This window comes from Furipterus horrens, unplaced genomic scaffold, assembly GCF_987537825.1.
Source record: "Furipterus horrens unplaced genomic scaffold, mFurHor1.1.pri manual_scaffold_6, whole genome shotgun sequence".
In the NCBI taxonomy this organism is placed as follows: Eukaryota; Metazoa; Chordata; class Mammalia; order Chiroptera; family Furipteridae; genus Furipterus; species Furipterus horrens.
Genome location: NW_028327176.1, coordinates 90,404,098 through 90,416,423, shown reverse-complemented (window position 1 = coordinate 90,416,423; position 12,326 = coordinate 90,404,098). Strand labels below are relative to the sequence as shown.

Sequence of the window (12,326 nt, the reverse complement as noted above, 5' to 3'; positions counted from 1 at the left end):
GGATATTGGAGAAAGAGAATTCTAGTCGGGATCAGCATGTGCCAAGGCCCTGAGGTAGAGCCCACAGTGCATTTATAGAACAAGCTAATGTCTTTGCAGTGCAGACATACCCACTTTCTCATCCTCCGTGTCCCTCCCCACTCCAGAGGCCCATAGCACCATCAGCTGATGCCGCCACCCTTAGTCACGTGAGTCAGGCAGACTGCAGCTCCAGATCCAGAAGTCACAGTCAAGGGGCTCTGAAGTTCCTCTGAGGAACCTTATTTTCTCCATATGTAACAGGGGGCTGATAAGTCATCCCCACCCTGCTTATTTATTGCACAGGGTAGCTATGACAGACACATGGGAGAAGCAGGAAGACACAGACCTGTCAACCGCAGAGTAGTCTGCTTATTCAAAGAGGGCTACCCCCCACTTCTTAGATTGGAACCGTTTCACAGACAGGCTAGGAGTAATATGGGGTGGGGCAGAAGGTTTACAGTTGTTGGGATGGAAAATAATAGAATAATTAATAAATAATAATACAAGAATCAACTCTGTTTTGCCTACTCACAACGGTAAGCCTACTTCTGTCCCACCCTGTATCTCCTTTGTCCGAAGCTGCAGTGTTTCTCAGCGGGGATGCTGTCGGCGATTTTGGCAGGATCATTCTTTGTCTCACAGGGACTTCCCTTTACCACCCCTGGACTCACCTACTAGTAGAGCCCAGTCATTGTGAGACCCCAGAATTCTCCTACACTTTCCCAAATGCCTCCAGGGGAGGCAGCAACTACTCCCACTGAGAAGTATTGGATGTACAGTTTTTAAAAAAAGGTTTGAAAACTAAAAACTACAGCTCTTGTCCAGCTTTCTTACTTTAGAGATAAAGAAACTGAGGCTCAGAAAGGGACATGATTTGTTTTAGGTCACACAGTGAGTTAGGGTTAGAGCAGGACTGGGCCCAAGTCTCCTGACTTTGCTGCAGGATTTTGCAATCTTCACTTTAAAAAAATCACTCAGGGCCCTGGCTGGTGTGGCTCAGTTAGTTGGGCGTCGCCCTGCGGACCAAAAGGTCGCAGGTTTGATTCCTGGTCAGGGCACGTGCCTGGGTCGCAGGTTCCATCCCCAGCTGGGGTGTGTGCAGAAGGCAATCAATCGATGTTTCTCTCTCACATCAATGTTTTTCCCCCTCTCTTTCTCTTCCCTTCCACTCTCTCTGGAATCAATTTAAAAACTTTTTTTTTAAATCACTCAGTGTCAGTATGCTTTTTAAAATACAGATGTCCAAGCTACTTCCCTAGGGTTCCAGGCTGGGGTTCAGCCATCTGTGTTTAGTACTTTTCATATCTTACTCACCATGGGCAGAATCTCCTGGGGATCTTGTTAAAATGCCAAGAATCTGCATTTCTGCATATATATATATATATATATATTTTTTTTTTTTTTTACCAGCATCATGGTAATTCTGAGCATGTGGGTCCAGGGATCACACTTTGAGTAACAAGTCCGTGGGTGAATCCATATGGCCAGGCAAGTTAGGGTATCACTTCATTCCAGGGCCCAGATGGGGGTTCAACTCTGGCTGCAGGTTAGACTCATGTGAAGAGCTAAAAAAAGACCCAGGGCCACAGCCCTCCCCTAGAAACTCTGGTGTAATTGGTCTGAGGGCCTCCCCTGGGCTGCAAGGTGTCCTGAAAGCTCCTGAATGAGTCCGATGGTTGTCGGGGGGGGGGGGGGGGGGGCGCTGCCGTAGTCCATTTCCAGTGAAAGGAGGCTTTGTCCAGGAGTCTGATGCCAGGACCACACTGGTTGGGGGTCCCTGAGGCCCCGCTCAGCACTCACAGACCCTCCCATTTGGGTGCTAAGGCTCATGGGCTTTGTCAAGCAGAGGCCCTGCCTGGCCCACCTAGTGAGTCCATAAAGATGGCTGAATCTACCCCAGCAGGAAGGTTCCCAAATCTTAGAGTGGAGTTCTGTGATGCAAGTGAAAGGTCTCCTGCCCCAGCCTTGCCTCATTTAATTGGTTTCGGCTGCCAGGCTTTCACTTGTCTCTGTGATCCTAAATCATCTTAATGAGCTACTAGGTAGCTGCCAGTCTTGGTGAAGCTGGTGCCAAAGCCGCTGGCAGGCACAGATCAAGAGGCCTCTGCTTGGGAGAGGGGGTCCTGCGTGGTGCTACCTCCGGGGGAAAGACAGGCTGCTTAAGGGGGCCTTGGGTCTGAGGGTGGAGATTGAGAGACACCAGAGGGATGAGGGGGGACAAGTAAGGTTTAAGATGAGTGCAGACCAGAGAGGCACGTTGCAGTAGTAACAGTTAATGGGATCTGGAAGTGTGGAGCTTGTCAGCACAGCAGGTTGTTAGGACTGTGTCGGGAAGACCCCCTTTCCGCACTCCACACCTGTGTCTACTTTGGGGCAAATCATGCCCTTGGCTTGAGCCTCTGTACTCAGTGACTGAAACGGGGCCTTTCCGGGATGCAGTTTGGCACTGAGGTCAAGAGTGCAGGCTCTGGACTCAGAAAGACCTGGTTCCTGTCTCCCTTGGCCACATGTTGACAGTGTCCTTGGGCACATTGCATCACCTTTTTGAGCCTCAGTTTCCTTGGTGATAAAATGGGCATGATAACAGTACTTCCTGAGTTGTTGTGAGCCCTTTATACAGTGATGTGTGCAAACTGGCACATGCTGAGTGCTGCAGGAGTGTGAGCGAACCATCGCCCCTACCCGTGCTCCTCGCTGACCGAGTTCCCTTTTGTTTTCAAGGTCACGCTGCTTTCCTTTGCTGTGGAGTCAGAGTGCACGTTTCTCGACTACATCAAAGGAGGGTGAGAAGAGATGCAGCCCAGTTTCTATGGCCGCAGGGAGAGGGAAGGGGCCTCACACGTGGGCTTGCGCAGCTCTGACCCCACCCTGGCTTCCTTGAGGCCCTGGCTGAAGCCTGTGACCCTGGGCTCTGAGCAGCCTCCCAGTGTCTGGGTTCAGACAACTCTCCAGAGCCCTACATGCCCCTGGATCCTGAGCAGCTGCAGAGGGCATTCCTGAGCCATGGAGGTCAGTGGGTCACATCAGGTCCCAGTGCAGAGGTGAGACTTGGAGGTAGTAGGGACTCCATGACAAAGAGAAGCAAGGGTTTAGGGAGGCAGAATGAGCCCTGGACTAGTGGTCATGAGGTGCAGGCCCTAGACCCCTCTTTGCCCTGAATTTGCTGGATTACTCTGGACAAGTCACTTTCCCTCTGGGAATCAGTTTCCTTTGAACACAAGAGGTTGAAATTTGGTGAATTGTAAGATTCCTTTCTATTCTGAGCTCCTGATACCTCTGGTCTGTCTGGGGGGCAGAGATTATCCTGCCTGGTGTCATCAGGGACATATAAGGGGAAGGAGGGAATGGGGGATGAGCTAAGGGGTAGTCCCAGGACCAGCAGTTGGTCAAACACGAGTTTAAGAAGCAGAAAAACTAGAGGTTTCAGTGTCCAGGCCAAGGTAGTCAGCAAAGCCTGGAGGCTCCAGCCAACAGCTTACAGAAAAACACCCTGACTCTGCCAAGGACAGGTGCCAGGTCAGGGTGTGGGTAGCCAAGAGCCTACAGGTGCAGGCAGGTGAATGATACACCTGTCTGGAAAGGAGACAGGCAGGGCAGCTGCCAAAGGCTCATGCCAGCCAAGTGGGCACTTGGCTGCCTGGTCTCTAGGGCAGAGGGGACGTCAGGGCCTGGGAAGCCACACTTGCTCTCCCATGACACGGCTCCCTGCTGCCTTGAACCCACAGCCTCAGAGTCGGAGCTCTCCTTCACCCACTGGGCACACACCCTCCCTGCAATCACCCAGAGGCTTCCCGCCTCTACTCCCTGCCCCTGCAGAGCCTACTCCCAACCCTGCCCTTGCTCCCTTCCCCCATCAAAATTGCTCTGTTCTTGATTCGTTAAGCAACCAGCCCTCACATTCCGTACTACCTGGTAATTTCCAATCAGTCCTCATCCTATTTATTCTTTTCATTTGCATAATACCCCCAATTTACACGACACAGTGGGCAGGGCAAGGAGGATCTTCATTTTACATAACTTTCCGGAGGCCGCATGCCTAGCGAGTGGCAGGGAGCCTTCTGTCGCCACATGCTGCATTTTTTCCACAGTAATGAGTATCCCCGTCTGCCTCCCAGCGACCAGGTTTGTGGGGGGGGTGCAGATGGAGTCGGGTGAGTTAAAGGGCTGGACGCTGTGACGTCTCCTGGAGAAGGAGCCTCAGAGGTGGGCAGGCTGCTTGCAAAGCTGGCGCCTGGAGTCCTGGGCGAGTTAGAACACTGGAACCCACCCCTCCTCCACCCGCCCCATGCCTCTCTTCACACTCGCTGGAGAACCTGAGGGAGAGGCTGGCTGCAGGCAGCAAGAGCTGGGCATGCCTGTCTGGGCAGGCAGCTGACAGAGACATCTGTCTAGGGATCCTCACCTCCCTGGCCTTGCTCCCCGGCCCAGGGGAGGGGTGGGGCGGGGTGGGCATGGACACCTCTGCATCCATGTCAGAGATGGAGCTGGTTGCTCAGCAGCCTGCATTCTGCCCAGCTGTGGCCCTGCAGGGAAGAACTTTCCTACAAAAGTACCTGCTTTCCAGTCCCTTCCTTCCCTAAGTCACTCCAGAATCCAGAGCAGGGGAAGACTACTTAAGGAGTAAGGCCTGCCTGTCCCCAGAGCTGTAGCCTTGAAGGCCAAAACCACCCTTTAAAGGGTGGCCCACGGAGCTAGCTGGGCTCTTACCCTCTAAATGCCTCTCTTCCTCTAACGAAGACGCAGTCTCTATATTCCACACTGAAAGGTGATGAGGAACAGCAGGTGAATAGGGTAGGTCAACTGCTATAACAAATAATCCCCCAACCTCAAGGCTTGGTACAAATAAAGGCTTATTTTTCCATTCTTGGGGTCGCAGGGATGCACAGGGAGATGCTTCACACAGTCACTCAGGAACCCAGGCTCTTGCCACCTTGTGGCTCCTTCTCCCTCAGAGCTTGGAGTCCACTGGACACTCTGCCCCCAGGCAGCAGACCGGGGAGCAGGTGGGGCGGCAAGTCAGGAAAACTGTCCCTGGCCAGCAGATCGTGGCTTGGGTCTCCTGCTACCCATGTCCTCTACCCTTCCTGGGGGACGAAGGGGCCATGAGCAACAATGCAGCTGTGATCAGGTGGAGAGAGGGCCGTGGTTTCCATCTGCTAAATGCAGGTGAGCCCTGCCTCGTCTTCCATCGTCCCTGGCCCCAACTCGGAACCACCAGAGCAGAGTTTCCCCAAGTGTGACCCCAGAAGCCCTGGATGAGGGCAGAGGGTGTTCATTAAAGCAGATTCTGGGCCTGTCTCAGACCAACAGAATCGGCGTTCTTGGGAGTGGTGCCCTGGGGTCTTCTTTTTAAACAAGCTCCCTGGTGGCTGGGCTAACTCAGTGTGAGAACCATCAGACCAGACTTTCTCAGGGGCTCATGTCTTGTCATCTTTGTCCCTGTCAGCACCTAGCACAGAACCTGGAACAGCCAAACCCTCAGCAATTTCAACTCTGAATCTGAAGCCTCAAAGCCTAACTTTTTACTATGGAAAAATCCCAAACACATGCAAAAGTGAAGAGAAGATATAATGAACCCCCAGGTACCCTTCACCCAGATTCAACAATTACCAGCTCATGGCTAATCTTGTTCCATGCACTCTCCCCTCCATGCAATTATTTTGAAGCAAATCCAAGACATGTCATCCCCAAAACTTCAGAATGTGTTCTTAAAACAAAAGTACTCTCTTTGTCAGATATAACCAAGTACCATAATCACACCTAAAAAACGGAAAGTTCCTTAGTGCCAAATCTAGTCAGTGTTCAGATTTACCCAACTGACTTATAAAGTTTCTTAACTGACTTATTTGAAGCAGAAAACAGGCAAGATCCATATACAGGTGGCAAAAGTAAGTTTACAATTGTAGTATAAATAATACAATAAAGACTAAACTGTGTTTTACATACTCACAATTATAAACCTGTTTTTGCCTACCCCTGTATTGCGGTTGGTTGACTTGTCTCTTCTCTTTTCACCTATTGGGTCCCCGACTCACACCTGGGGGGTTTGCTAACACCGCTTCCTTCACCCACAGAGGGCTTCTGGTTCAGTGGGTCTACAGGAGACTCAGGGTCGTCTAAGTCCCCAGGTGATCCCTATACTGTTGGTCCAAGGGTCACTTCCAGTGGTGCTCAGAAGTCCCCACGCACTGGCCTTTCCTGGCCACATCCCCTGTGGTGTCATTTACCATGTTCCTCTGTCCCCTGTATTTCCTGTAAGCAACTGGTAGGTAGCTCTGGAGGCTCAGTCAGATTTTGGTCCAATTTGGGGGCAAGACAACTTCATGAGTGGTGTTTCGTTCTTCCCTCAGGAGATGTACAATGTCTATGTGTCTCTTTTTTTGTCACATAAGTTTTAACCATGAATCTGAGTCCAAATTTAAGCCAGAAATACAGTGAGACTCTGCTTCACTGGCCTCAGGTGGGCCCAGGGGCAGGGTTTGGGGAGCAAATGAGTCATCATAACCACTTGCCCGCACAGAACATCATCATCTTCAAAGTGCTGTCACACTGCCTGACTCTGGTGATGCTCACAGCACTCCTGGGGGGGGAGGGCGTGGCTGGCATTACTATCCCAGATGGAAAGGCCACATACTGGGCAAGCAGGGGGGCTGGGTGCAAGCCAGGTCTCCCACTCCCTGTCCAGCCCTGCTCGCCCTCCCCGCAGCCATGCTTATGCCCAGGTAACTTCCCTGCTGTTCTCCCTCTTCTAGGACTCAGATCAACTTCACAGTGGCCATCGATTTCACAGCCTCCAATGGTGAGTTGGGGGGGGCGGGCAGAGGAGCTGGATGGGGGCGGAGTGGGGAGGGCTTTTCAGGGCTGCGATAGTTGGCCTTAGCTAGCAGCCCTGTCTCCCATACTCTCTGGCCTCCTTCTCACTGAAGAAGAGGTGCTTAGGCCTGGGGAGCCAAAGATAGAACCACAGTTACTAACAGATCTGGGCCTTGAGCTGCAGCCTAGCCCTAGAGGACACCCAGTCTCCCTGTCTCCCTGGGGGAACAGAACAGTGCTACTCCGGGCCATGGAGAGCCCTGGAGCAGCGGTGCTTGCACACCCTCTGCAGTGCAGCCCGCAGGCTGGAGAGGAGAAGGGGAGTCAGGACTGAGCGCTGTGGTCTGCAGTGAGGGCGGGCACGCAGCTCAGGAGCCCCAGCCCTCTCCCTTGCTGGGGCTGCCCCAGCTTCTCCCCTCCTCTGACCTTCTCCAGTGTCAGGCTGTGACCAAGTCTCCAGGAGCCATCAGTGCCAAACTTTACACTGTTAGAAACATCACAACCTTATTTGGAGTCTGGACCCCCGTTAGCGGTGCTCAGTGCTCATTTTTGTGCCAATCAGAAGATACTCGGGTCTCCCGCTCCGTAGGTGTGCCAGAAACCCCCAGCATCATAGGTAGAAGGGCAGGATGTCGGAGCTGGGCAGGGCCTTAGTGATAATAACGAGGAAGAGAGGTGCAGTACTAACACCTGTTTGATTCACACAACAGTCCTGTGAGGTGGGGGCTGTTATTGTCCCTGTTCTACAGATGAGGAGCCTGAGGCTGAGAGGGTAAGGAACTTGCCCAAGATGGCACAGCTGCTAGAAAGTAGAGAAGGACTGGGACCTTTGCAGCCTGTGCTGTACTGGCTCTTCTTAACGAATGAGTGACATACGGACTGTATTAGCGGGAACAAGGGCTACGGAGAAAAGTCAAGCAACAAAGAGGGGTGGGAAGGGCTGGGGAAGGCTCTTTCAGGGGGTGCCTCAGGGAAGGCCACACTGAGAAGGCGGCACTTGAGTAGAAACCTGGAGAGGTGAGGGACCAAGCCACGTGTGCATCTCTGGGAAAGTGTCCCAGAGCAGAGGCAGCAGCCATTGCCAAGGCCCTGAGGTGGCACTGAGTGATGGGGTGGGGGGCGGGGGGGGGGGGTTGGAGAGGAGATGAGGACAGAGGTAACTGGAGGACGGATCATGTGGGATCTTGTAAGGACTGTGGGTTTAATTCCTGGTGAGATGAGAGCCTCAGAGCCTCCTGAGCAGAGAAGGTGTGTCACCTGCTGCCTGCGGATTGACGAGCTTGCCCTGGCTGGTGGGGGCAGCCGGCCCGAAGGCGGCGGGAAGCAGGGAGGTCGGGTCGGGTGGGAGGCCGCTGCTGTCCAGCAGGCGAGATGACGGGGGTGGGGGGTGGGGGTGGGCATCACGGAGGAGGGGGCGTGGGTGGGGCTCTGCGTATATTTTGAAGGGTTAGCAACCAGGTTTTGCTAAAGGATGGAACGTGCAGTAAGACAGAATGACGTCAAGGATAAATAAGTAAAAGTTAGGGGTGCCTCTGGACACCCCCTTCTGATTCCGAAGCCAAGATGGCCTGGAACGTGCAGGCCGGCAACTGTTCTGTGTCCTGTGTCGCAGGGAACCCCTCGCAGTCCACGTCGCTGCACTACATGAGCCCGTACCAGCTGAACGCGTACGCGCTGGCCCTGACCGCCGTCGGGGAGATCATCCAGCACTACGACAGCGACAAGATGTTTCCCGCCCTCGGCTTTGGGGCTAAGCTACCCCCTGACGGCAGGGTGTCCCATGAGTTCCCACTGGTAGGGGGTCCCAGAGAAAGGGCTGAGGGCTGACTGAGCTGGGGGGAAGTGGGGACGAGCCTGGAGTCAAGGGCACTTCCCGCCCTCCCCGCCCAGGCACTTTAGGTGCAGCCTCTGTGGGGGGTGGGCTCCTGCTGTGCACAAGGCATCCTTGGCCCGGCCTCCAGACACCCGCTCCACACCTTGCTCACAAAGAACTCCCATCCGTGTCTGAAGCCACCCACAGTGGGCTCTGGCCTCCTTTTCCTGACAAGACCCGGTGGGCTTGGGGTGGATTCGTGGCTGCACTATCCCCCGAGCCCCAGAAATGAGGACAGAAGCAGGTGGGTTTGGGCAACTGCAAGTAATTCCAGGACCTCCCTGAGCTGGTGCTGAGATGCGGACCTTGTGGGGATGTCTCCTCAGGCCACCTCCTCTCCCTCCCTGCCGTGAACTGGGACACTGAGTCAGTCCCTGGATCACTCGCAGCAAACAACCTTCACATGCCTGTGGAATGTCAGGCACTGTGCTGGGCACAGGACGCAGGAGGATGGATCAGCCCTGGGCCTTCCAGAGCTGCTTGGACCCTGCAGTCATTTTCTAGGCGGAGGAGTGGGGGTGAAGGGGGGGATCTTATCTGAGCAGGTACCAGGAGTGGGGCAAGGAGCAGGTCTGGACCCTGCTCACCAGAGCAGGCGCTGCCCTTCAGGGTGGGTCCCTCCTTGCCCCCTACCAGAGAAGAGTGTAAGAAAGCCCAGGTCTCTTGGCCTCTGCCAGCTGGTTCTGCTCTGGCCTCCCACCTTCCCACCGCTCCTTCCTCCTGGGCTCAGCCTCCCCGTCCTCTGCCCCCAGAATGGCAACCAGGAGAACCCTTCGTGCTGTGGCATCGATGGCATCCTGGAGGCATACCACCAGAGCCTGCGCACGGTGCAGCTCTACGGCCCCACCAACTTTGCCCCCGTGGTCACCCACGTGGCCAGGTAAGTGCTGGCTCACTAGTCCCCCATCCCAATGGCTCACAAGACCTTTGTTTCCACACCTATTCCCATGGAAGGCAGGAGGGAATGTCTTTTCCCATTGACTTGCCTTTCAGGGAGTCCTGGCCCTAAAGAGACCCCCTCCAGCCAAAGAGCTGTCCCCACCAAAGTGTTAAGGGACCCTGTGTGTGTGTGTGTGTGTGTGTGTGTGTGTGTGTGTGTGTGTGTGTGTGGTGGGGATGATGCGCCCAGAGCTTCCTAGACAGACCTTGCCCTGGCCCCACCCCAGGAGTGCGGCCGAGGTACAGGATGGCTCCCAGTACTCAGTGCTGCTCATCATCACCGACGGGGTCATCTCGGACATGGCGCAGACCAAGGAGGCTATCGTCAACGTGAGCTGTGGGGGGAGGGGGGACCCAGGACCCTGGGGCGGGGGCGTGCCTTCCCCCTCCTTTAGGGAAGCACTAGGGCCTGGTGTCTCCTCTCCCCACCCTCTGTGGGACCACTTCTGGCTTCTGGCTACAGCATCTGGAGGGCCTGGCCATGGGGTTGGGGCATAGGTCCCAAGGGGAGCTCCTTACCCACCTCTTAGTCACACTGGGTGGTCCACTCCATCCAGCTGCCTCTGGCTCCCTCATTAACCAGCTCTCAGACTGCAGCCCAGCGGGCCTGGCCAGGTAGAGAAGGTGGGAGGTCCCAGAACATGACACCCTTGTGGGGTGGTCTCCCTGTCTCAGGGGCCCCAGCTACAGATGGCCTTCCCTGCAGGCCCACACAAAAGATGTCCCACATGATGGAGGCCCAGGAGCGGAGGAAGGGAGGGGGTATCTGGCAGAAGCAGACCTGGGACCTGCTTCCCTCTGCTCCCCTCCCTCTGCCTGCTCTTTCTCTCTGGTGCCCGACCTCTGTGTCCCTGGGTCTGTGTCCCTGACTGCCCTCTCGCCCTCTCCTCTGCCTTTTCTGTGCTTCTCTTACGTGTCTCTATCCTTCTCCCTTCCATTTCTTCCCTGTCCTTCTGACTTTCTTCTATGGTCCACCCCCTGTCCCTCTCCATGACCTCCTCTTCCTTTTACCTGACCCCTCAACTGGGCCCCACACCCTCATCCCATGCTGTCTCACAGGCTGCCAAACTCCCCATGTCCATCATCATCATCGGCGTGGGCCAGGCAGAATTCGATGGTGAGTTCTCACCCCTCATCCCCTCCCCCGATGCTCCCCCAGAGGCTTCAGGCCCTGCTGGCTGGCCCTGCCCCAAAGCGTAAGTGCTCACACCTGGGCGTGTGTGACCATCTGGGTCCGCAGGCAGGGCATCTGGTGCGTTTGTTTGCATAGGGGTGTATGTATCAGGGTGTGCGCCCCACGCCCACATCCCAGTGCTGTGGGGAGGAGGCCTGAGTCACTCCTCCCTCCTCCAGCCCTGTGAGTTTGAGGGGTGGGGGAGCTGGAAGCTGGGCTACAAGTCAGAGACTCACCTGCGTGGGCTCCTCCTGCCTCCTAGCCTCAGTTTCCCCATCTCTAACCTGGGGGGGCCGGTCTGATGGTCTCTGCCCTGGGTGGGCCTGGGATTGGGGGACAAGTGCACTGTCCCACCAGGCCCATTCATTCCCCCCACTCCCATGCCTGTCCTCCCTGCACAGCCATGGTGGAGCTGGATGGTGATGACGTGCGGATCTCCTCCCGGGGGAAGCTGGCTGAGCGAGACATCGTCCAGGTGACGCTCCCCTGCCTGCCCCTCTAGCCAGGCTGACCTCACACTCCCTACGGGGAGCTTTCCTGGAAAGGGCCCTGGGGAGAGGCACTGGGAGCCCCAGAATGGCCTGGCCACCACAGAAGGGAACAGGAGTCTGTCCTCAGGTCACAGCTCTCTCTGGGCTGGACCACTGGCTGTCAGCCAGGTCTGAGGCTCACCCCTGAGGTTGCTGTTGCCCTGCCCAGCCCTCCCTGAGCCCCCAGGCCTCCACAGTCTCCTGCAGAGCACAGACGCCTTCCCAGGGCATGGCAAGCCCCTGGGAGGTGGAGGAGGTCCTTAGTGTTGCTGCAGCCCCTCTCCAAGAACCTGCACTTCTTGGTTAATTGAATCAATGTCTTAATATCTCCGTGTAGGATACAGACAGGTTTGGTCCTCAGGGCATCCCTGTCCAGTCAAGCCTCAGAGGTACCTCAGCGAGCAACCCCTCCAGGCATCCCCTGCAGGCAGAGTACTATTGCTTAGGACATTTGGAATAAAATATATTCTCCATACCCCCTGGATTTAAGAAAATGGGGATGGAGGAGGGATCATTCCAGGTGTGGAGACCAGATAGGGGGCTACAAGCCACAGCAAGAGCAATCTGGGAGGTGGGACCGCAGGTGCAAAGGCCTGGAGGCGGGAGTGAGCCTGAGGCCCTGGTGGGGTGGGGGGTGGGGGGACACCCCCTGGAAGGAAGCCAGGGGGGACTGACTTGAGTGAAGAGGAGAAGTAGGGCCAAAGAGACAGAGAGGGCTCTGCCTAAGGAATGGGAGGCTACCTGAGGACCCCATTTCCAGAAGCCAGGGGATTCGTTCAGCATTTCCTAAGTGCCTGCTAAGTGCTTGGTGCCAAGACCTCAGAGACTGAGGAATCTTGTTCAGCGGTGTATCCTGGAGTGCTATAGGTGCTCAATAAGTATTTGAGTGAATGAAAAAATAGTGCCGTGATGACAGTATCCTCAGAGCACTCACCACGGGGGGTGGGGGTGGGGCAGAGGCTGAGGAGGAATGGGA

The 12,326-nt window shown here is 55.4% G+C and overlaps 1 protein-coding gene across 6 annotated transcripts in view; it reads left to right on the top strand.

The window, feature by feature from the left end:
• CPNE5 (copine 5) overlaps window positions 1-12,326 on the top strand; it is an 84,004-nt gene that overhangs the window by 69,915 nt on the left and 1,763 nt on the right. For 5 of the 6 annotated variants that reach the window (XM_090282314.1, XM_090282313.1, XM_090282312.1 and 2 more), the window contains 7 exons: window positions 2,743-2,804; window positions 6,774-6,820; window positions 8,447-8,628; window positions 9,460-9,587; window positions 9,874-9,976; window positions 10,706-10,763; window positions 11,222-11,295. In XM_090282314.1, coding sequence (XP_090138440.1) covers window positions 2,743-2,804; window positions 6,774-6,820; window positions 8,447-8,628; window positions 9,460-9,587; window positions 9,874-9,976; window positions 10,706-10,763; window positions 11,222-11,295 — 654 coding nt within the window. The other variant, XM_090282316.1, reaches the window with a different exon arrangement.